The following is a 23,851-nucleotide window of genomic DNA, read 5'->3' on the forward strand; positions in this document are numbered from 1 at the left end:
TTTTGCTGCCTGGCAGCTTGACAGGCACCGGAGTGAGTTCATGTTCCAGTCTGACTCATGGCGGACGAGTCCTACCTTCGCCGACGAGCAGGCTGTGGGTCTAAGTCTGCGTGCAAGGAGAGGGTGAGGCGGGACCCCATTTCGAGCCTACAGATGAACATTGGCCATATCAGGTATGAACCGATAAGCGGAGACGGTAGGGTGTCGAGTTATAACCGAGTCAAGCAGAGAGCACGAGCAAAGGGATGCCGTCCGATAGTTTCACCTGATCCTCCGCGTTGCTGAGCCGGTCGACGTATTTCAGCGGGTGGGGCTGACAAGCGGAAACGAACAAGTGAAAATGAATCAACCAGGCATGCACGACGCTGCATCAAGAGCACCATCAGAACTGTTGTGGTGTCTTTGGATATACGCTGGCTGGACCTGATGCCTAAGCACGCATTTTTCCTTACCCAAGCCGAGTAACAGATGCAAAGGCCATTCCCTTGAATGTCACTGCATCTGCAGGTTAGTCAACCCGAGCGCGTGTATGTCTCACTGAAATCATCTTCTGACATATCACGTGCAACGTTTTTCTCAGGGAATGACCCAGCTTTCTATGTCCCCTACCTCGACTGTCCTTGAGCATCAATTATTTGTCAGACACACCGCGCCTTGGACTGGTATATCACTGTTTGAGCTGATCCTTTGTAAAGGCGAGTTGAATGTCTGCACCACTTTACTCAGAGCCATCTTCTGTTGACTATGGATGACGGCCTACACTATCCTTGCCACTAATCTGTTCATTTAATTGCTTTCGGGAGGGTCAGGATCATTTTTGGTGCGGTTTAACCCAAGTAGATTGCATCGCAATGTCCGTCGTAATTGCTGGCCGAATCGTCTTTGCCAGATCTGGTCAAGATGGCGCTTGCTAGGCCGGATCGGGCTGCAACAATTTTCTCTGCGCAGCAGGGTATCCTTAATCGCATGAGCTCGGGTTCCACGCCCAAAAAGCAGTGGTCGCCAATTTGAGTGCGGTGTGGTTGCTACACGGGAGATGGGCTCGCACTTTGAATCGTAATCGCTGGCGGGGATTACTGACAAAGATGCGACGGCTCCCTTGTAGAAGCAGCCGATCGGAAATTTTCAAACCAAGCCCCTCAATTTATTTGCTGTCTCTATTGGCAATCCACTTCGATTCTCGCGACCGTCGTGGATATAGGCATTCTACAGCAGAATAGGAGTGAGTGACTTACAAGCCCCCTGACACGCTAAAATTAACTACGCGAGGAGCAGTCTATCGCATCACTATAATTATCTGAGCAAGAAAACGTATTTCGGGCGCTCCTCATTCAATGCTTCATCTACACCTGGTAGGTCTGATCGTGGGTGTTTTGCCTAATTATAGCTTCGCCGGGGGATATTGGGGTTTGCATTGGACCAGCTCAGTCGAACTGGAGGCAGTGCGCGAACTTGAATGGGTAAATGCCAGGGGACTATCGTAGCAAGTGATGTCTGTCATATGTAGACTTCCGGGCCGGCCCAAAGACCCAAGGCCCAACTCGACCTGGCCCCAACCCGCAGACAGGCTCTGGGCCTAAGGTAGAAGCACCCGGGGCTTTCTTGGGCCCCAATGGGCCGAAAACAATACAGATATGCCAATTCTTGGCATTTGCATAAAAAAGTGCGGACTTTTCCAGTATTAACTATCTGAGAAACGGACACTCGTTGTGAAGAATTAGCTAGCTTTCGGCATGAAATTGAATGCTGTAGGCCTACAAATGAATCGAACTGATGAAAGTGTCATACCTTAACAAGAAGATGCACCTGCTTGTTGGTATGTGAAATATATATATCCATGTGCTGACGCTTACTAATCCTTTAAATGCCAGAATAGTACAAAATCCTGGTCAAAGTAGATTTTTTCTTGGTAAATCCTATGCAATCGGGTCTATAGTGTAGCCTTTGTTTCTCATGACTTTTATTACCAGGTCATTGCCATTGAATCTTGATATCTTGCTTCTTGGAGTAGTTGAACCCCCGGATTGGGCCCGGGAGAACGTCGGGCCGTGATCTGGGCTGATAGACTAGAATATGCATTAAAACCAGACATTAATCAGCAGGGTGATGAGTGTCATTACCGTTGCTGTGTGCATAGGGATGTGCTTGGTTGGATTAAAGTGACCACTCAACTTCACCGCCTGGCCATATACCACAATACACATGTCAACATCCTCGTCCATACTATAGTCAACGCTCACCAATGTTCATCAACGCTCACCAATGTTCATCAACGCTCACCAATGTTCATCAACGCTCACCAATGTTCATCAACGCTCACCAATGTTCATCAACGCTCACCAATGTTCATCAACGCTCACCAATGTTCATCAACGCTCACCAATGTTCATCAACGCTCACCAATGTTCATCAACGCTCATCAACACTCATCAACACATTCGCGACGCACCCAAACACCCAAGTCTCTATTCGCTCTACGCTCTGACGCAGATATATTCTATTGCGGCGGGAAGACTAGTCAGCCGCAAAGCTTTATTACAGGAGGGTTGGGAATACGGCACTCGATAACGAAGGTTGAATCATGAAATTACGATTCTGATATTGGTTTGCCTCTATCTAGGGCTCATTTTATTTCTCCAATGACGATCATTCGAAATACAAAATACATCATCAAGATGGTGCGCAGGTCTTTGCTTCTTCGAGTACTCCTGATACTCGAATACTGGTCCCTAGCACCACGAAGAGGTGCCTACACGGGCTAGAGGGCTTCTTGTCGCAGATATCCCTGCGGAGACTCTTGGTGTCGCAGATGTCCCTGCGAGGCGCTTTGTTGACGCAGGACCTGGGCTGCGGAGAACTTGGTAATGCAGCGGTCTCCTGCAGAGAACTTGTTAACGCAGCGGTCTCCTGCGGGTCTCAATTGTCATCACAGCGCCCCCCTGCGAGGATCATTGTTGACGCAGGCCTATCCTGCGAAGCACACTTGATGACGCAGAGCCCGTCCTGCGACGCACAGTTGATAACGCAGAGCCTATCCTGCGAAGCACCTTTTTACACTCGCGGGGCTCATGGCAGCGAGGGAGCACAATCTTACATCGCTGGGCTCGTGGCAGCGACAGCCGTGGCCACGGAAGCTTTCAAGTCTGCAGGCAAAAGAGGGAATGACACAGCGGAGTGTGAGGACGGAAGTCCTGATTTCTTTGGGCTGGGAATCTGGACCCTTTATATCCTCTCGGCTACGTCTCGACCAAGGAACCAGTTGTGCAGTTGGTAGCGAGAATCACTGTCTTGTTATTGGCGTTGAAGACATTTGAACAACGTTGAAATGGTCTTGGGAGACTTTGTGGCCTACAGACTCAAGTTTCAACCTGGATTCGTTGCTTTCAAAACCTGCGCTGAGCGTGGTGAGCCATTATCATCACCTGTTGAGCAGAAAGTAACGCCGCAAAAATCTGATTCCTACATATCACTCAAGTTGCAATTGGATGCCTCAACGCGGTGGCAGATTACTTTGCCCGTTTTGACCATGGTCACTAGCCATGCTCACCATTTGTTTCATGAGGGTTGAAGTGCTTCAACAGGTGCCGCAGTAATGGGTTGCACAATGTGGCAGGCAGACAGTGACATTCGATTGTACCGGCTGTTGGCAATAGGACGTGCCTCGCATTGATCCTACTACAATTCTCTGCCTATTTCTAGTTTCGCGCTACTTGAACGGTACTTTTCTTTGTTGCTCGCAACCAACTGATGTTGCCTCCCCTAAAACTTCTGCTACCTGTCGGTGCAGACGCTATGAACATACTCCCAAATCCAGGGTATAAGTTGTTTTCCTTGACGGAGAATCGAAAGTGTATACTTTGTTGGAAATCTCAGAATATAAACCTAAGTCCAGTTTCCAGGACAATGAAGTGAGTTATTTCAGCTACCATGGCTCACGAGCTAGGTTCTCGTGATTGCCACCCACCTCCCGAGATTGCAACTCTACTATCACATTGATGGGGCTCTAGATACAAATAGCGCTCAACGGACCTATCAAACACCACGCCTGAATTTAGACAGACGCAGGTACGGCTTCACGATGCAAATCCCCGCGACGACCAACGAGACAATAGATCAAGGAGGTTCTATTTGTGGCCCGGAGAGGAAATTCAAAGGATTTGCAAGGGTACAGACACGACCCACAACCTAGTCTTGGCGGGGCCGTCAGAGTACAGATGGAACAGGTCTTTGTTGCTTGGGAAGTCGGTTGGGGCAGATAAGGTATTAGGAATATCACAGACTTTTTGCAGCGAGATCCTTCTACCGATATCTTGCATTTCCTTTTTTGTGTGCGATATCCGACCACCAGCGCTTCATAAATCTTTGAGTCCAGAATGATCACGTAGCGCAGCCCCGGATATATCATGAATTCTGTGATTAAGTCACTGGTGGGACAGGAGGCACTTCAGGTACGGTCCAACAGTGTCGCGTTGTCGTTTTTCTCATATCGCGGGTTTTCGAATGAATCGTTGACCAAACCCATCTGGTAAGATTCAGGTTTGAAATAGTTGATGTTTTGCGAAATTTTTGGCAGAAGATGAGAAGGATGAATCAAGTTGTAGATCATCACGGCAGGAACCATCATTGCGCCGTCGAGACCAATCAGCAGCTTCTCATTTCGCATCGTTGAGCTTGTCCACCCATGCAGCAGCTCAATTGTACGATAGACACTCCGAATGTAAATTAGCAGAAGGGCGAAGGCCGTCGCGGCCCCGAGGAGCAGCAAAGGTTTGTTTCGACGCACAGCCATTGGGCTCTGCTTGTAAACCCGCCAAGCGAAATCGGCGGCACACCCAACAAAAAAGGTGATGGAAACAAGCTGGAAAATGATACCCCCAACCATAATGTGGGTACCTGTTGTCTGGCTGCTGCTGCTGCTGCTGGAACTCTCTGTAGCCCGTGCCAATAATGATCTTGCGACTGAAGAAGCGCTCGCCGCTGCCGAACTTGACGATGAGGTTGCTGTTGAGCCACCCCCACCACCTCCAGACGAAGCCATGCCACCTCCGGCACCCTGAACTACCAGTGAAACAACATCACAGATACAGAAGATCCATACGTATAACTTCGGCGACATGAAGGAAGAGCTTGGTCCGAAGACCCCGACGAGCCGCGCAAGTATAATGTATATACCAGCCGTGAAAAAGGTCGGAGCTATAAGTTCAGATATCATCAGCTATCTATTTCCTGAAAGAGTCACTTGGAAGAGCACTTGCCGATGATTAAAGTCGTGATCTGCATCATGTAGGGGGTTTGGGCATAGGGACATATTGACGACCAGACCCGGGCTGCCCAGCCAAGAAGCTCAACTAGTACACATAATTAGGGAACGCTTGGTAGAAAAGAGTTTGTAACGAGTGATTCACATACCCAGGCATCCGATGGAAAAGACTGCGCACCACCAAGTGCGAAAAACAAACGTCTGGGCCATATGTGCTACCATCGACACACCGAAGAAAACAACAAATGCTACTGCGGCTGCCTTTGATGGTACATAACCATATGATGTGCTCATACCTGCAACATATGCATGACAAGTATCCTGGCTATAGCCTTCCATTATCAGTGGAGATATGGCAGTGGCTTAAGTCAAGCTTTAAGCAAAGACCTGGATTTTTCTCAGGTGTGATTCAAGGAACACAAGGTAGAAGGAACAAAGAGTTGACTAGATCAAGGGTGTGAAAAAAAAGAGTGAGATAAAAAGGAGGCAGTAGCGAATGGTGAATGTTTAAATAGCGATGTGAATAGAAAGCGTTCTTAATGTATTCGACACCAGGATCCAGGATCGGTCAGTATTCTCGAATTAGAAGCCACGCGTATGTGCGTCAGCCTCACATCTTGTATCTTGATATTACTCGTATGTACTCTTAGGTGCATGGTCTCGGCTCAAGATCTTACTACACTCAGATTTCAACCGTGGAAGCGGGAAAGGAAATGATCGCATCGGGTTTAGTCTACCGTACTCGGGTTCTCGCACAACGGAAATGTCGAAAGTAGTTAGTCACTTCGGAAGCCCCACTAAAGGCTGCCGCATTGAAGAACCAATAGGATAGTAGAGTGTCGCGTTCGTTGACTGAAGTGAGATGCTTTTCCATGATCCTTTTCTATTTTTGTCACTTCTCTTGCATGTGCTTTTATTGAGCTCTGATAAAAGCAACACAGGTGCCACCCTGACGCGTCAACATCTTTCCCATTACTTTCAACGCTCACTGGGGTTCGACGTTTTGCCTTCATTCGCCATGCTGGCAAACTATTTCTCATTGATTCTTGCGGCTTGGTTAGTGGTGTCCTGTGCTGCCCATCCTGCCGGACATGATGAACTTGGCCATTCCCAAGCCTTGAGTACGCGCCAGCATATTGGAAAGTCGAGTCACAAATTATCTCAATGCAGTGACTAGGGATCCGAAAGGAATATGATTATTCATGAATATTCATGAATATTTGCGAATATGAATAATATGAATTGAATAATATGAATATGAATAAGCCCTTTATTCATATTCGCAATATTCATGAATATATGATTAATTCATATTTATTCATATAATAAAATACCATACATTACCATTCGTTTCATTACATTCGAATACATCAATCATGCTCAGACACTTTATTCCATAGCGAATTATGTACCTGTCTTTAATATCGAAGCACTGAAAATTACATGCATGCACCACTGGAGATTTATGTCTGAGACTTTCCTCTCAATAGCATCAGCCATCGCATAGTCTCCGAGTTCAGACGGTGCCTTCGGAGGCCCAAGACATCTCGAGCATTGCTGAACTCGCGTTCAATCCCGACCTCTGCCGAAGGGATGGGTAGGTAATCGCGAGCGGCTTTTGCCATGAGTGGAAAATTAAAGGCGTTTGCCTTCCACCACTTTAGGACCCATTCTGCGTCCGCATCGCCGATCATGTGGTGGGACCAGTTGACCGGCGGGGAATCCAAGTACTTATCAATATCCGACAAAGAGGCTTCTTTGGATGGCTGGACTTTGCGCAGAGTTCTCCACATTGTTTCCGACATCCCCGCTGGACGTGGATGGTCAACTTCACACGACACAAATGGCTCTGGCGGGTATTCTTTCTTAAGAAATTCCCGCACTTGCGAGACAATAAGCCCCGAATCTTGCTCGCTCATTTGAGACACAATCAGAGACGTTTTGATGCGCGGATCCAACACGGAAGCCACATAGTAAAGAAGGTTGTCGTCCATTTTTCTAGCAAACTTGTTCATCTTCCGAATGCCTCTTTCCACCGCACCGCGTATTTCAATGTTGACGTCTTCAAAATCTCCCTCCGCATTTCGAACGTCATTTAACAAATCGTCCAAGCTCCAGTAAATTGGTAGACTTTCCACAATTGTCGGACATGCCTTTGAAACGGAGTTCGTGTGGTCCCAGAACGGCTTGAGGATCTTGGCCACTTGCTGAAGTGTCGACCACTCGTCATCGGTAAGCTGGAGGGCCTGAAGTTCTGGATGTATCCGCACAAACTGCCCCAGCTCAGTTTGTAGCCGAAGGGCATCTTGAATCATGATATACGTCGAGTTCCATCGGGTGTCAACATCATAATTGACTTGTTTCCCAGATGATACTTCTTTCCAATCTTGGCGGCGCTGTGGGCTACGGGCGATCCACAGCGTCAGAAGTCGTATTTTCATGATTGCTCCTTTCGTGCTGTGAATGGAGTTGAATGCTGGGCTAGTATGAATGGCCATGTCGTCCAGGATCGCCTTTGCTTCTCGAGCCGAACCAGCCCTTAAAGAAGCTAACACATCTTTGCAAATCAGATTGAGGATATGGGCAAGGCAAGGAATGAAGCTCGGTCGTCCGCGGAATCGCATGAGAGGCCTAATGCGAAAGCGGTCATCGTCATTATCATACTTCTTGAGGAGCTGGTCATGCAGGCTATCACAGAGCGTCCCGTTATTGCCCGCATTGTCTCCTGTGATGGTCAGAAGCTTTGGCGCGATGTCCAGTTCGGCGAGCATCTTCAATACTACTTCCGCTAAATTCTCTCCGGAATGCGGCCCATTGATCTCGGTGAACTCGAGGAGTTCATCTCGCTTTTCAAAATCGGGGGTGATCCAATGGCCAAGGATACCCATTATCGCAATCTGATTTTCTGACGTCCAAACGTCAAGAGACAAAGCGAGTGTGCGGCTGCTCCTGGCAAGCTCCTCTTTCACGTAAGCCCTACTTGAATGGAATTCCTCTTTGATTCGGTTGAAAAGAGTATCAGCAGTCTTGATGGGCAAAGAAGCCCCTGTTGCTTCAATGAGTGCCCTGAAAGCCGGATGCTCCACCACCGTGAAAGGCTGTCTTGTTTGAATGACCCATCGGACTAGCATTTCTTCAACGCCAACCTTCTTTCTCGGCGACTCCAAGAACCGGTCGAGGCCCCCTTCGACCGCGGGTAAGAAGATGGGGTCGGCCCCAGACTTGATACGATGCTTGGTCTGGAGATGCACCAACAAATTCGAAGTCGAACCATAGCGCGACGAATCTCTGGAGGACCAGCTGCAATGTTTGCAAATCAGCAGTCGGTCCTTTTTCAGTGGGCCACCCTGCCGACACCAAGTGCTATCCAGATCCGTGGTCCAAAAGTGCTCAATGGTCCAACTAGAATACGACTTGGTTTTTCGTCTTTTATACGGGTGCTGACTACTAGTATTGCTCCTGCTTTCCGAAAACGTAGGACCAAGTGGGGAGGGCGAAGAGCTAGGCAAAGAATAAGACTGCTTCGTCCGAGGTGTGTCTTCGGTGTTCGTAGGTGGGGAAGGCTCAGGAGAGTAAGGGCGTCCTGTTTCAAAGGTAGATTCCTCAGACTGCTCCGAAGGTGACGAAACCAGGCCATTGTGTAGAGCATTATAGTCTCGACGTGGAAGGCCACGCGTTCGCCGCATGGACGGATTAGGTGTAGACGCCATGCTACTGTTTCCTGGTAATATCAGTATATCAAAAGGGTATCGACGGTGATGCATAACATACCTTGAGCTACCAGAGCTGGGGTTAGAAACCGATAGGGGACTTGAGGATAGGATGATGGTTGACAAGCTCAGTCATGTTCGCGCTTTATATGCCCTTGTTGACGTGGAAAGTTGATAGATCTCTTTTCTGTTTTCTGCAACGCGACATGGACGATTCTAAACGTAAACAAATGCAGCCAGGGTCATTAGAGGCTCTGGGTCGTGGTGCAAACGCGTTTTTACGTGCCATTTCTCAAGGCTACTTTGTGCACCAAGTTTGGAGTGGATTGGAATAAAATCAGGGAACTGAGAAGATCTATTCGTTTAATTGCCTAAGATGATTTGCGATTAGGTTGACAGATATATATAATCTTAACGGATCTTCGTGGCCGGTGTCAAGTTTCTATGGACAGGCCCACGTGAACGAGTATCATGTCTCAAAAAGATCCACTATGGTACATAAAGCTGGTTAACTCTACATAGGTAGGTTGTACCTCCCAGCATATATTCGCAATGGAAATTCATAGCTCAGCGTTGCTGATGAAGTGATGGTAGTGTGAAATCGACCACTAAGCGCATTACGGTAATACGATAACCGCTGTACCGGACAAAGTATTAATGCGGAGAAATCTCATAATATGAATAATATGAATGCGAATATGAATAATGCGTTTATTCGCGCGAATAAAAAATTCATATATTCATATTCGCGGACTGCGAATATGAATATGTTGTATATTCGCATTCCTTTATTCCTTTCGGAACCCTATTTTCCATGAAGATGAGTCGAAGCAGACGCGGCTTCTTCAAAATGAGGATTCCACGGATCTCCGGCGCGATCCCAGCATTCGGTATGCGGTGATCACAACGTGGCAGCTATCGTTTGAGCAGATTCGTCAGGAGCGGCCCGCGGCGACCGATCTCCTGGCGTTGATGAGTATGTTCGATCGGCAGGGAATCCCCGAAGATCTGGTGCGCGACCACGATCAAGATATCTTGGACTTTCACGATGCATTGATACCGCTGCTTAATTATTCTCTGATCCGGATGGAAATTAAAGAACGGCTGTATGACATGCACCGCCTAGTGCAGTTATCGGTCCGAGCGTGGCTGGAGATGCACCTCGAGCTCGCAGGATGGCAAGAGAAGGCACGAGCGATCATGGCAGAGATGTTTCCCAATGGGAATTTCGAGAGCTGGAATGAATGTCAAAGGCTGCTTCCACATGCGAAAGAGGTGGTAAAGTCTACGTTCAACAGCCTTGAGGGTGTTTCCATGAATGTAGCCACGATCCTATCTAACTGTGGGTGTTATTTACATCACCAAGGTGCTCTTTTTGACGCAGAAGCGATGCTTCGACCGGCATTTGCACTACGAGAGAAGATGATTGGGCCAGAGCATCCTTACACGCTCGCTAGTGCCAACCAGTTAGGCTTAGTGCTTGACAGCCAAGGGAAATATAAAGAGGCGGAAGTGATTTATCGACAGGCACTAGCAATTTACGAGAAGGTGTTTGGCCTGGAGCACCTTGATACAGCCAGCATCGCAAATAATCTCGGCTACGTGCTTGACAGCTATGGGGTATTTGAAGAGGCTGAAAAAATGTACCGACGAGGGTTGGAGGTGCGAGAGAAGCTTCTTGGGCCAGAGAACCTTGACACGATCAATAGTGTCAATAACATTGGCCATCTGCTGGGCAAACAAGGCAAATTTGCAATGTCTGAAGCGATGCATCGACGAGCATTAAAGGCTCGAAAGAAGATACTTGGATTAGAGCATCCACACACGCTTACCAGCGTCAACAACCTCGGCACTGTACTTCAAGGTCAGGGGAAATACAGACAAGCGGAAGCGATGCATCGACAAGCATTAGCAATTAGCGAGAAGGTGCTCGGCCTGGAGCATCATATTACGGCCAACAGTGTCAATAATGTTGGCTTAGCTCTTGATAGCCAAGGGAAATCGGAACAGGCAGAAGCGATGCATCGACGGGCATTAGGTGCATTAAAAAATCTGTTTGGACGTGAGCATCCCCTTACGCTTACGAGTTTCAGTAATCTCGGAAATGCCCTCGACAGCCAAGGCAAGTATGAAGAGGCGGAAGCACTGCATAGACAGACACTGGAAGCACGAGAGAAGATGCTTGGGTCTGAGCATCCGGACACGCTCATCAATATTAACAACCTTGGCCATGTGCTTCTTAAGCAAGAGAAATACCGAGAGGCAGAAGCGATGTATCGACGGGCACTAGAAGGATTTGAGGAGGTAATTGGTCGTGAGCATCCTGACACGCTCACCTGTGTCAACAACCTTCGCTTCGTACTCTCCAGGCAAGGAAAATACAAAGAGGTGAAAGCGATGTATCAACGGGTACTACAATTGAATGAAATATAGAGAGACTTTTAGTCGTGAACATCCCCCAACAGTTTCCAGGTTAGTCTTCATCATTAGAACCGAGAGGCTTCAGAATCCCATGCCTGTATCTAAAACATTTAGTGTAAAGGAACTATACATGGAGCTACAACTCCTATCCCTGGACATCTTTCCTGCAGCACTGTATGTCTTCATTATTTGATACGGTCCTGAAGTACTTCTGGAGTTATGTTCCCTCAAAGCAGGCCATCCTCGTGAACAGGGTTGTGGAGCGGCTTTCCATTTAGCGGCGCTAGTATTTTTCATACACCAAGTTACATGATTGTTCTTTTACCCGTGTATTCGCCTTCCTAGTAATTTTGCTTTATGTACCTTTCTGCAGCCAAGAATTTCACCAAAATTAGTACATTCCCAAGTAAAATGATTATGAGGATATAAAAAATCAATATGGGTAACTAGGTAGCTGGAACGATGCTACATTACCTTTTCCATTTCTGTCAGACGTTTTTGTGGATAGTATTGGTGTCATATTAGTAAACAGCTGATTTTCTAGTAGTACATGTTGCCCTGTAATCCACCACCCTAACACTTTGTGATCTTGATGTAACAAAAGCTATCGAATAACAAATCAAGTAATTATCGTTTCTGATGCTCTCGGACAATATGTTCTTTGTGGATTAGGAGTGAGGGTGCTCGATTGTGCGGGTACTTTGTGAGAGTTTCATCACACAGGGCATTTCATGTCACCGGGATGGGGGTAGATATTATGTCTAAGCTGGCATCGATTGGGTTAGTATGTTTTGAGCTGGGCTTTCGGCCTCAAGAAACGACCATACTTGCAATTTCATGGTCTCTGACGCACCTCAACTCTGGTCAGATGAGACTCATACTTCGACTTTCACCTCCCCCACGAGCAATCCGCAATCTGCCGGAGATCATAATTGAAATCCATAAAAGGCACTGTTTCCGCCATACTTTTGCTTGACTTCACGCATGCGAGATCACGCCAGATACGTAAGTCAAGAGCAGATAGCGCACACAACAGAGCAAGAAATATCTTCAATCATACCAGGTTCGCCGGACGAAAAAGAAAATGCGTTTCTCTCTTATTGTGATCCTCGCGAGTGCGTATGCACCGGTGTCCCTCGGTGTGAGATCATTGATATTGATAACAAATGCGCGATATGGTCCTATGACAATCATGGCTGCACAGGGTCTTCTGCATTCTTCAGCCAACTTGATGGAGATGACTGTTCAAGTAAGTTACTGCCTAGCATGCAAATCAAGAAAATTAGATTAACGGATTTTTAGGGTTGGACAAAGTCGCCAACAGCACTCATCCAGGTTACCCTATGCGTGGCGCGAAGGCTTGCGGCACGGAAAACAATTCATCAGCTGCATGGGTTAAGGTCGAAAAAGCCGGGGTGATCACCTTCTACAATTTTCAAGGAGACAGCTCGACATGTACATTGGATAATGGACTCAAGCATGGCAGCCGCTGCACTACCTCAGACTTGATACACTCCACCAAGCCGTCATCCACCGAGTCGTCTTCCACCAAGTCGTCATCCACTAAGTCTTCCTCCGCTTTGACGACGCTGGACTATTCGTCATCGGCTGTGGAGCCATCCTCGACTACTTTCCAGACCGTAACTGTTTCTGATTGTTCCTGATAAAACTGTAAAACAGTTGGTAAGGAGCCATCGCCCTTCGGATTTACAGTCCATACCTCTCCGTGTATTGGGTCCATGGTAAGGGGGGGGCTGCAGCAACGTCAAGAAGAAATTTTATCAATGTTGTAGTAGACTGATGCTGGTTCATGTTTCGAAATGAATTGATATTACGTTATGTTGTTCTAATTGGGAGTTGTTTAGTCCAGAGAACGCATTTCCCCTACGTTCCACATTTAACCTGGTTCAGGGCCCTTAGATCATCTCATATGGTTGATAGTGGCGTCAGTGATGGCTCAACTAAAGCATGTCTTAGTGGTGTTCTAGTGAAAGTTCTGATATATAGACATGTAAATTTTGTTTTACAGATATGTAGTTCATCAAAGTCCAGAGGGCGATTAATGCCCGCATCGTATCAATCTTCACCCGTCTTCGGACCCTTATAGACTATATACCACGAAATGATGATCTCGTGGCTCAGTGAGTCCCATGCCCGATTTTACCAATCAAATTCATTCAACGGTTGTCGGAACAGCCATGCCAGCCAAGGGATATCGGCCAAGTGATCAGATATACTATTAGTTTCTAAGTCGTGGAGCCACTCTTCCGCAGCAGCAGCACACTTTCAGCCCTAGCATTCCGGTTGCGTCCACTTAGCAGCCAACAGAAAGAAGGCGTGGTTCCTTGTTAGCGTGGCTTGAAAGATCATCTGGTAACGGGATATCTTGACAATTAAATGGTTGATGCTTTCGCTGCAAGTCTACCTGGCTGCAATAATGGTACGTATCTACGACATCAACACCTACTGGCTAAAAAGACTCCTAAACCACATTGCTCCCTCTCATCCGAGTCGCAAAGACCCTCGAGTTCCTAGAAACAGATAGCTCAGTTCTAGGAGGAATGAAAAGCGCCCATGACAGGCACCACAGAAGCTCTGATTGAGGGTAAAATCACCAAATGTCATCAGGGCACTTCAATTTCACTAGGCACTTAGGTCATTTAATCCCTGAGAGTTCCATGGTGGCGATTAGACACGATCAAGGAGTTTCTCGGCGTCTTGCAGAATTGATACGTCTTGTGCCACTTGACAGAGTTCTTCAACCTATGTAAGCTAAAACGGGGATATGCAGAAAACTACTCACAGTTTGCCATCTTTTACCTTGGCCACTCTTCGCCTCGCTTGAACGGGGCACGACACCGACAGCGCAGATTGTGTGCTTGGGGATCGCCCCGACCTGCGATTTTCGACCCAAAAGATGTTCCCTGCATTGCCGGAAATTGCTTTAGGTTTAGTCTTCAGCTGGTATCATAGCTGAAGATGAAGGAAATGGTGGTGGGGTAAAAGTCTCAGGCAGACATACCTGATTGCCTGCGAACAAGCAGGCACACAAACTCGCTGTTCCAGCGGCCATGGCAGCATGCACATGCAGTAGTTTTCTGAGGCTCTCCTCGAAATCTTGCATGAGTTGTGACGATGATGAGTTCATATCCCTCGTTTTAGTAGTCTGATTCTGGCGGGGTACATCGAACAAAATTGAGACGCTGGGTCTCGCTGGTGGCACCATCTGTAACGTTCCAATTAGCAATCGATCCAGCTCGGGGCTCTGACTCAAATAGGAAGCTGGCTAACAGGTTCTGAGGGCAACAAGTGATATGGCTAATAGCCACGGCTGACAAGTGGGTTCAGGTTTTCGTCACGCTGACTTGGATCGGTTCAATCAGGCGGACCAGGCTGGTTGTAACACCTGCTGTTTGAAGAGAGTCACGAATTTTATTGGGCTGACAAGGGACATGCCGGTGCAAGAAGCCTTGCTTGTGGTCTCGTAGTCTAGTAAGCTGGTGAAAAATGCAATGTTTAGCTCGGCTCGGCTCGGCACAAGGGTACTGCAGTCTTACTAAAGGGATACCTAGCCAGGACTTAAGGTCTGGCTGGCGAACATGAACAGAATGATGTAAAGCGAGCCAGCATGTCTGACATGAGATGAGTAGGTGCAGTGGTCGGGATGTGCACCGTGCTTGTCAACAATCTGAAGCACTTGGAGAGTTATAGGTGAAAGAATTATCATGAGTTTGCGGTAGGAGGACACCTCGAATCCCGAAGCGAGAAAACCCATTCGAAATGAGTATGTAGAGGATACTTCTGATGAATACATATCAAAGAAAGTGACCGAATCTATAGTTGTCGACTTGCCTCGTGGTCACCTGTCTCCCTTACCCCCTACGTGGAGTTGTCAGACTGTTGCCAATTTCGAGGGGCTTTGGTGATACATGCGCAAAGCAATGTCTGTTGAGCTTCCTCTGACTGGAGTGACGGCCTAGTGAACAACAAACTATAGGCTGCTGAACCAATCTACGCATTTTCCAAGAGCCACAACCTGTCAGCGGCTCGTGGTGTCTATATCTGCTGTAACAGCGTTGATCAAGCTTCGACGTTGAACCAGCGACCACCACTTCAACAATTGTGACCCATGTGTAGCAGCTCGTCAGTTCACCGCGTCGAAATACGCTTTTAACTGCCATCAATTTGCTTTAAGTGTTGGTTACTGGTTGAAAACTGAGGTCGGTGAGAGTATTGTTCTTTGAGCAGGTGTGTCAACGTGCCCTCACTTGTTGAGGTTGGTCGCGCGGTAGCCTAGCTACCATAAATGTAGATGTCTCCCTCGAGTGTAAATAGCTGTGCCATATTGACTGTCAATATTGCAGAGATCGGGGACTGCATTGCTGCTCTGCTCGCCATTTGGCAAGGCTTCGTTTCTCAAAGGTCAAGAAGGTATATTATTTGTTCGCTGAACGCACAAACACGCTATGTGATATGTGTGCCTTTGCTCTGATAGCCTTGGCCTGGCCGCCCAGTCTCCTCTCAGCCCATCACTCGCGCTACGGATGGTTCATCATGCCCCGAGTATATCTAGCGATGATGGCGCGCGCCACTGTCTGTTGTGCTATGGTCATATGGCATGCGCAGCCTAGTCCCAAGCTCCTAAGACTCGTGCTAGGACCTCGGATTCTGGTCCTAGGAGCGACAACGCTCCTGGAACGCTTCTTATCGATCCCGAAGCCATTTCTAAGGTTTCGGGATCCATTTGAGGTCTCCTAGGGACAGAGAAGCTGATTTCACGCGCATACCGAATTACGTTTCGGCAGCGGTCTTGATTGTCTGTTGCAGTGCGCTAGACAGCTAACAACGCTATCTCCGTCCTTCATTCCGCGGTGCAACCATGATGGCTACTCTTTGGGGCAGAGTTTCTTGAGCCATTATATTAACATCACTTTGCAAGTAGTCGACAGCTATTCTTTGATTGACATCATTTCCCATAGCAATGCGCGTCGCTTCATCTTCGCCAATGTGATCCTGATAATCGAGAATGTTGAGCATATTCCTGAAAACTGGCATATACAAATAGCATTATCTAGGTATAAAGAGGGACTATGCTATCATCGTATCCATTACCAGTCTCCTCATTTCTGTTCCAGACGCTGTCCCCATCTACAGCCATCTCTACAATTGTCCAGCATCTTGCTCAAAGCATCGTGTCCGTCAAAAGCGTACCAGCTCAAATATTCAGCATGGACATGTACAACTATGACCTCCCTCCGAATTTCGAGTGCTGCCTATGCTGCAAACCCCCGTCTAAGACTGGAAAAGACAGTCTGGAGGTGGTTGATTGGCTGATGCAGCACGACCGTGTGCTCAGCTCGTGCTCTCGCCGGGCCCCAAGTGCGCTCTCATTGGCCATCATACAGGGCAAGAGCTGCGTCGTCCGACAACTGATGGAGCGGCTCCCTGCATGCGTCAACGATTCAGACTGGAACAACCAACGACCAATTCTGGCGGCTATAGAATACCGACAGCACGAGATTTTGCAATCGCTCCTACGCAATCTACATACCAACGTGAACGTCACAGATAAGAGTGGGCATACTCTTCTCCACCTAGCCGTGATTTACGACGATGTGACCGCCGTCGAAATTCTGTTGGCGAACCAAAATGTCGACATCAATGCTCGAGACAGGAAGGGCGATACTGCACTTCTGCTGGCTGCCAAGATCTACGGGAGCGACCAGCCCAATAGCAGCCAGATACTCGATTCTCTGTTATCGCATAAAGACATTCGGTCCGAATGGCTTGACTGCGCCGGCCGCTCGGCGCTCTGGCACGCAGTGAACACCTGCAACTGGCAGCTGATTCGCCGTCTTGCAGAATTTCCGCGGGCTCAGATCAACGTACCTGACCATCGAGGTGTCAGCCCGCTTGCTCGGGCCGTGATTCGCAGACGACTTGACATTTTCAATTGGCTTCTTGCTACCTTTCCGCAAAATATTGCCCGCGGCTGACTGCAGTGGTATTGCAATCTCGGTGACAACAATGGATCTGAATTCTGCGACTTGCTGCAAAGCGTGTAAAACCACTAAAGTACAGGCGTAGCAGAAATCTTCCGCCCTCTCTGCCAAATAACGTACTTCTCACAACACAAAATTTTAATGTCCTAAACGAATCGTGATTTTTCATTCCGTAGGCGCATTTCCGACATGGCTGTATTATGTGATGGTATTCTGAGCATATTCGGTCGTATCAAACCAGAGCTCGATTGCATACCTAAAATTGATCTACTGATTTTTAAATAATCGATCATTCTATTAAACATGTTCAGTGCTAACCAGTAAATCGGTTGTCATCTAGGCAGACGGCCTCGGAGAAGTTGGCATTAAATGGGCGTTCCAGATGCTTCCATAGAGGACGTCGCTGAAATACAGCCTCGCGTTAACCCGGCTCGCAAGATAATTCGGTCGTACCAGGGCATAGATAAAAGGAGTGCACTTCGCTTCTGGATAAATGGACGACAACTGAAATCTAGGTATCACGAAAATATTCGAATATTTGAGAGGCCGAAAGAGAGCTCAGGACACACGAAGACGATTTCCATCTCCTGCCTTCACTCGACATGGTCGTCGTTTTGCGACACCCCGTCGCTGCTTGGCCGGTCGGCATCTCAGAGTCGAACGGTGAAAGTCGATGATCAGAGCACGCCCGAGCTCTTCACTCCAAAGGACATTTTCTCGCCTGAGATCTTCATGTATTATCCCGAGAGCTTTTATCTCCTTCTTCGATTTATGAATCTCGCGGTGAAGCCGTTCCGTCAGCTCCATCGTCGCAGTACACTCACCCCCCCCAGCCCATGACAAGCATGTGGCGAGTTTGTGCGCCATGAAATAGATTTTTGCCAAGTCAATAGTACCCAAGGAAACAGGCACAGCAGATCCTTGGGCCTTGTGCAGCACTCGATACACCTGCGCTTCGCGGGAAACTTCTTTCCACAACCCCACAAAAGTGCCTTTCGCGATAACCGTGTAGCCATATTCCATGCATGTAAGTTTGAATGGAGCGCCGTACGAGCCGCAATCGCTGAAGGGTATGCAACGATCCATGTCTTCGTCCAGCTGGCTTTTCAATGAGAGCATGAAGTCGTCGGCCGATATCGGATGCTGAGTCGGATCGGTCTGGCCTTGGCGATGATGATCCACGTTTGGACACAGCTCATCCAGATCATTTCTGGTCTGCAAACCAAGTAAGCACCGCTGGGTGCAGAATTGCGCGGTGTGGCGCTAAGAATGGTCGTCTTGGCTGTGCCCTGCCCTTTGCTGGCGACCTGACCGCTGAGCGGACGGTGAAGATATGACCTGACTGGTCCTCCGCTTATGGCCGGCTGCTTGATTTGTGTCGGAGCCGGACGAGCCAGGTGACTGCGACCGCGGTCGAACCTCCGGATGGTAGATGTGGGCGGACAACGGTCAGAACGAAAGAAGTGGATGCATTGCTTCGAGGACGTTGGTTGTATGATGTTCGTGGCTGTCCGGTTACAATCAGTGCACGGCCGAAGACCCCAATGCTGTACGTCTAAGAGAATCCCCATTTCATGATATTCAGGACTTGACCTTAGCGCAGAACCAAATGCACGAAGCGATGGTCCTCTTTGACTCGTTAGTGAACGGTGAATACTTTAAGCACACGCCCATCATCGTCTTCTTGAATAAGATTGATATTTTCAAAAAAAAAGCTTGCTCTTTCACCTCTGTCTGAATACTTTGCCGACTTCAACGGCTCTAACACGGACTTGCGTGCTGCTGCAAGGTATTTTGCCGACCGTTTCAAGGGAATCAACAGAACAAGGGACCGTAAAATCTACATGCATTACACGAACGCGACTGACACAAAATTGTTGGAGGTGACGATGGCGTAGGTACAAGAAATGATAATTCGGAAAAACCTCCGTTCCGTGGGCCTTAAATCACAGTGACCTGGAATACGACATTTTCGTGACTATTAAAAGAAAATTGCTTCAGCGGTCAACCTTATTGGCATAGAACTTATAATTCAAATAGCCGCCAAGACCCCGTTGTGACGGCCTGCAGCTCAATGAAATGCGGCTGAATTGATCACTGGACAGCAATCTTGAATGTTATAAACACGTTGTGCCCGTATCCAATCATTTTGCCATAATTTGCGAAATAGTGGCCCTGGTGGGTAGCTGAGGGGCGGATTCTGACGGCAAAACGACATTGAAAGCTTCATGACTAGAATCAATATTGGTCTTGAATGCTGATTGGCTATCTCATCTGAAGTTGAGCTTAGAAGGGTGATGGAGAAGATGGGACTAGTATTCCTGGACCTTGTGCTACGGTGGGTATTTCTGCAGTTGTCAGTTGTGAACACAGTAGATAACTAGGATATTCACTGTAACTTTCGACCCAGTGCTACTGCCAAAGATTAAAGATTCTGGCCTCATTGGGCGAAGCTATCAGTCTGATATTCCTGACAAATCTGGGCATAACCAGTGCACCGACATGGAGATGAACTCGGACAGAAGTAAGTAAATTGATCTCTAGGCTGATATGGCAGTTGACAAGAGAATGGCCATTTTCGCCTGGCGTCTGGCCAATATCTTCACCTCATTTGCACCAGAGCGCTTGGATGCTGCTTCCGTAATACCAACGAGATTCAGCAGTCAAAAGCTGATAAAGTCGTCGCTATAGAGATGATGCATATGAAATCATTCGAAGAAGCTCCCAACCAGACAGTCGCTTTTGGCAGCGATATCATCGTTCAAATCCAGCGACCTGTATGTCATTCTTTCATTCTTCTGTCTGAAATATCATTTTCTAACCGCATTCAGAACTCCTTGACTGGCTCGACAGAGATGGCCGTCGCTATTGGTCTTGCCTCTTGGCCCAACAGAGCCTGCCAGCCTGCCAGCAGCATCATGGGCTGCATTTACAATGGGCTGTTTGACCCTGCGTACCACGGGACCTACTTGCCACCTTACCAGAACTTCACGGTCATAGTTCCCTTCGCTTTTGCGGCAGGTCAGGCTCAGATCAACGTGGCTCATACCACACTTATTGGGGTGAGTCAAACTTGATCACCATTGTCGGCTGGTATTGTGCTGGCCTTTGTGACAGGCTGGCCCGTATCCTGGTCTGGAAACTCTCAATCAGACTATAATCATTTCTGTTGTGATATGAGGCTGGTGCAGATCAGGAACCAAGCCGCGCCGTCGGAATTAGATCCGAAGTATCTATACAGACGACCAAGTTGATTGAAAATCAACTTGGGTAATTCTTGTATATATAGGCTCATGCATCCCTCCGAGATAACAACTTAATTCATACCTCTGAACAACAACAGGTTATGAGCCCGAGAGCAAATCTTGGGTGCCGTCTCTACTCATCTAAGAATCATTTTATCAATCTTGATTATATATCTACCCCGCTTTCGCCATCATCACTATGTCTGCTCTGGTCCATGACTCTCCCGACCGAGCCGTCACGGCTATCGAGCCTTTGACAGGAAGCGACAACTTCGCGACCTGGAAACGTCTCATGACCTCCTACCTGAAAGCCAGGCAGGTCTGGGATGTCGTGTCGGGCGACCTTCAGCGTCCCGACTGTCTATTCAAGTACGCCAAACCTATTACGGCGGACATCCACCCCTTGGTGGAGCCCCACCTCAATGGGGCGGTGAGGCAGCGAGCCATTGAAGCGCGCCTCGAAGTGGAGGTCCAGGCATTTGAGCGCCATCGCGAATGGTCGCGCCGCGAAGCCGAGGCCTATCACACCATCTTCCGGTACCTGTCCCCCCACATCAGCATTCATGTCGCGGGACTAGAGACGTCTCGCGACCTCTGGAATGAACTTGAAGAACGGTACCGGCGAATGGAACTCGCCACCTTCTGCGAACTGTTTGCTCAACTTCGCGAGACCACCGGCGAACGATGCGGCAGTGCGCGCGAATTCGTTGATCGTGTACGGTTGCTCGTACATCGATTGAATGCCATCGCGCCCGGATCGATTGGTGATCGGACACACATCGCGATCTTGCTGACGCAGATCGGACCGGAATACATCCTAGTTGTGGATGCGATCCAGAATGACAAGGATCCGGTCAACCCGATTACGATTGGAAATCGGCTGTCTAATGCCGAGCAGACGGTCCGACGAAAGGAGTCTCCCGTGCCCCCGCAGGGAGTCCCAGGACCGTCCGTCAATGCAGTGCAGCGAATCCCCAAGAAATGTGCCTACTGCAAGAAACGCGGCCATGTGGTCGCGGAGTGCTGGAAGAAACAGCGCGAAATTCACCCGCCTAGGGACCATGCCCTGAAGGCTGAACGGAGTGCTTCCGGCTCACCAAGAAACAACATGCAAAATATACCGTCAAGCCAGAGAGAAGATCGGCAGGGCCCGCCGACTTCCAAGAGACCGAGGATCAATATCGTGAGGGCGAGGGTGACGACCCTCTATACCCACGCACCGCAACCCCGGTGGATCCTGGACTCGGCCGCCACCAGCCATATCTGCTGGGACCGGAGCTGCTTCAGCAGTCTGCGGCCCCACCGCGAGATGCTGGACACGGCGGGTGATCCAGTGGAAGCCGAAGGGATTGGTACGGTGAAGCTCACGCTCCGGGGGAAGTTCAACCAACCCCTGGTGTTAAAGAATGTATACTTCGCGCCACGCGTCGGGATGAATCTGATCAGCGTGCCGAAGTTATTGCGAGACCGCTACTCGGTGGTGGCACACCCGCAGAACGTCTTTGTGCAACGCCGAGGACGGACTGTGGGGACAGCCTACCATGCGGAAGAGGATCTACTGATCCTGCGGTGCCATGTGAGCAGAAGATCTCGAGAGCGAGTCCAACTGGCGAGGGCGCCGACGACCTATGGCCATGCAGATTCCCTGGAACCGCAGGCGGTGGCCATGGACGTCGACGACCCTCAGGAGTCAAGTGACGCAGAATGCGCAACGTCAACCTCTGAACTCGGTGGTGAAGCTGTGATACTCGAAGAAGATGCGTGCAAGGGAGTGGACCAGGCCTCCGAAGCGATGTGGCACGCTCGGATGGGACATCTGAACCGGGGAGACTTGAGGGTGGTCCTCCGGCAGACCGGCACTCCGTACCGACCGCTGACGCAGGCGCAGCTGCTGGCAACGCCGCAGTGCCCGGCGTGTATGTCGGGTAAGCAGCATCAGAAGAGGAACTCCCGTGCAAGACGGCCACGTCTGCATTCAACGAGAATCTTTGAAATGATCCATTCGGACATCATGGAGATGCCGATCGCCAAAGATGGCTCCAGGTACGTGATCACCTTTACTGACGATTATTCTCGTGGCTCGTGGGCATATGCCATGAGATGGAAGCATGAAGCGCTCCAGAAGTTCCGACTATTTGAGGCCTGGATGCACCGACAGTTCGGCGCCCAGATCAAGAGGTTCCTCACCGACAATGGGAGAGAATACCTGCCGATCGGAACACACCTCGAGACCCAGGGAGTTGAGTTTGACACCTCGCCGCCATACTGCAAAGGGCAGAATGGTCTGGCCGAACGCACGAATCGCACTATCCGGGAGCGGATCAACACGCTCCTGTCTGATGCGAACCTTCCTCCTTCCTGGTGGACTGAGCTGTTAGAAACGGTGGTCTATCTGAAGTTACGCGCGCCAGCATCAATTTTACAGAAGAAGACACCGTTCGAAATATTATACGAGAAGCCACCCTCGCTGTTGCATCTGCGACGGATTGGCTCCCGCGCATGGGTGTTGATTCCCAGAGAGCATCGAGCAAAGCTCGGACCCAGGTCGTCCGAGTGCCGATTGCTAGGTTACTGTGAGCCGAACCAGTACAAACTGTATGAGATCCATTCCGGAAAGACCGTCTTTTCCCGTGATGTCGAGTTCGATGAGAGGACCCCTGTGGCGCCACTCATCGAGGGGGAATCAGGCAACGACCTCCCGGACAACGCTCCTCCGTCATCGGTCTTTCCATCAGTACCTTCCTTGGCTAATGGGCTGCCGACCCCACCGGTATCGCCTTTGCCCTTATCATCCGAACAAGAGAAAACGCCGTCTCAGCATGGGGAGGAAATACCTTCGCCGGTCAATCCAATTGAACAGGAAGCAGAGACCACACAGGACCTCGGCTATTCCATCTATGGCCGCAGAAGAAGACCCTCACGGCGCTTGCTGGAATCACTTGGCAAGGTGTACACCGCAGGCGCACTGAATACCACATCTGCGCGCACAGTCGATCCCTCAACTTTCCACGAAGCCGTGTCGTGCCCGAATCAACTGGAATGGTGGGCTGCCATCCAGAAAGAATATGCGTCGCTTCTCGAACACGGAACATGGGAAAAGGTTCCACGAAAGGACGTTCCCGCCGGAGATCATGTGATTGGCTGCAAATGGGTCTTCAAGACCAAAGTCAACGGAACGCGCAAAGCGCGATTGGTGATCAAAGGATATCGGCA

General features: G+C 49.0%; 4 protein-coding genes across 4 annotated transcripts; 3 read left to right on the top strand and 1 right to left on the bottom strand.

Annotated features, from left to right (window-relative positions):
• Positions 1–4,444: 4,444 nt before the first annotated feature.
• N7506_001865 (RTA1-domain-containing protein) lies at positions 4,445–5,116 on the bottom strand (the record flags this gene model as incomplete). Its single annotated transcript, XM_056951161.1, has 1 exon — positions 4,445–5,116. One exon carries the CDS (start codon positions 5,114–5,116, stop codon positions 4,445–4,447), a length of 672 nt encoding a protein of 223 aa, XP_056817076.1.
• Positions 5,117–9,948: 4,832 nt separating this feature from the next.
• On the top strand, positions 9,949–11,403 carry N7506_001866 (uncharacterized protein; the record flags this gene model as incomplete). The annotated part of the gene is made up of 1 exon (XM_056951162.1): positions 9,949–11,403. The coding sequence occupies one exon, from the start codon at positions 9,949–9,951 to the stop codon at positions 11,401–11,403; it is 1,455 nt and encodes a 484-aa protein (XP_056817077.1).
• Positions 11,404–12,411: 1,008 nt separating this feature from the next.
• On the top strand, positions 12,412–13,055 carry N7506_001867 (uncharacterized protein; the record flags this gene model as incomplete). The annotated part of the gene is made up of 2 exons (XM_056951163.1): positions 12,412–12,640; positions 12,694–13,055. Coding segments are annotated over 2 exons (591 nt in total), but the record flags the coding sequence as incomplete, so codon positions are not given.
• Positions 13,056–20,095: 7,040 nt separating this feature from the next.
• On the top strand, positions 20,096–20,470 carry N7506_001868 (uncharacterized protein; the record flags this gene model as incomplete). Its single annotated transcript, XM_056951164.1, has 2 exons — positions 20,096–20,170; positions 20,225–20,470. The coding sequence occupies 2 exons, from the start codon at positions 20,096–20,098 to the stop codon at positions 20,468–20,470; spliced, it is 321 nt and encodes a 106-aa protein (XP_056817079.1).
• Positions 20,471–23,851: the final 3,381 nt, after the last annotated feature.

The sequence above is a fragment of the Penicillium brevicompactum genome (genome assembly GCF_028827555.1).
Source record: "Penicillium brevicompactum strain IBT 35665 chromosome Unknown utg000001l_segment0_segment0, whole genome shotgun sequence".
Taxonomy (NCBI): Eukaryota; Fungi; Ascomycota; class Eurotiomycetes; order Eurotiales; family Aspergillaceae; genus Penicillium; species Penicillium brevicompactum.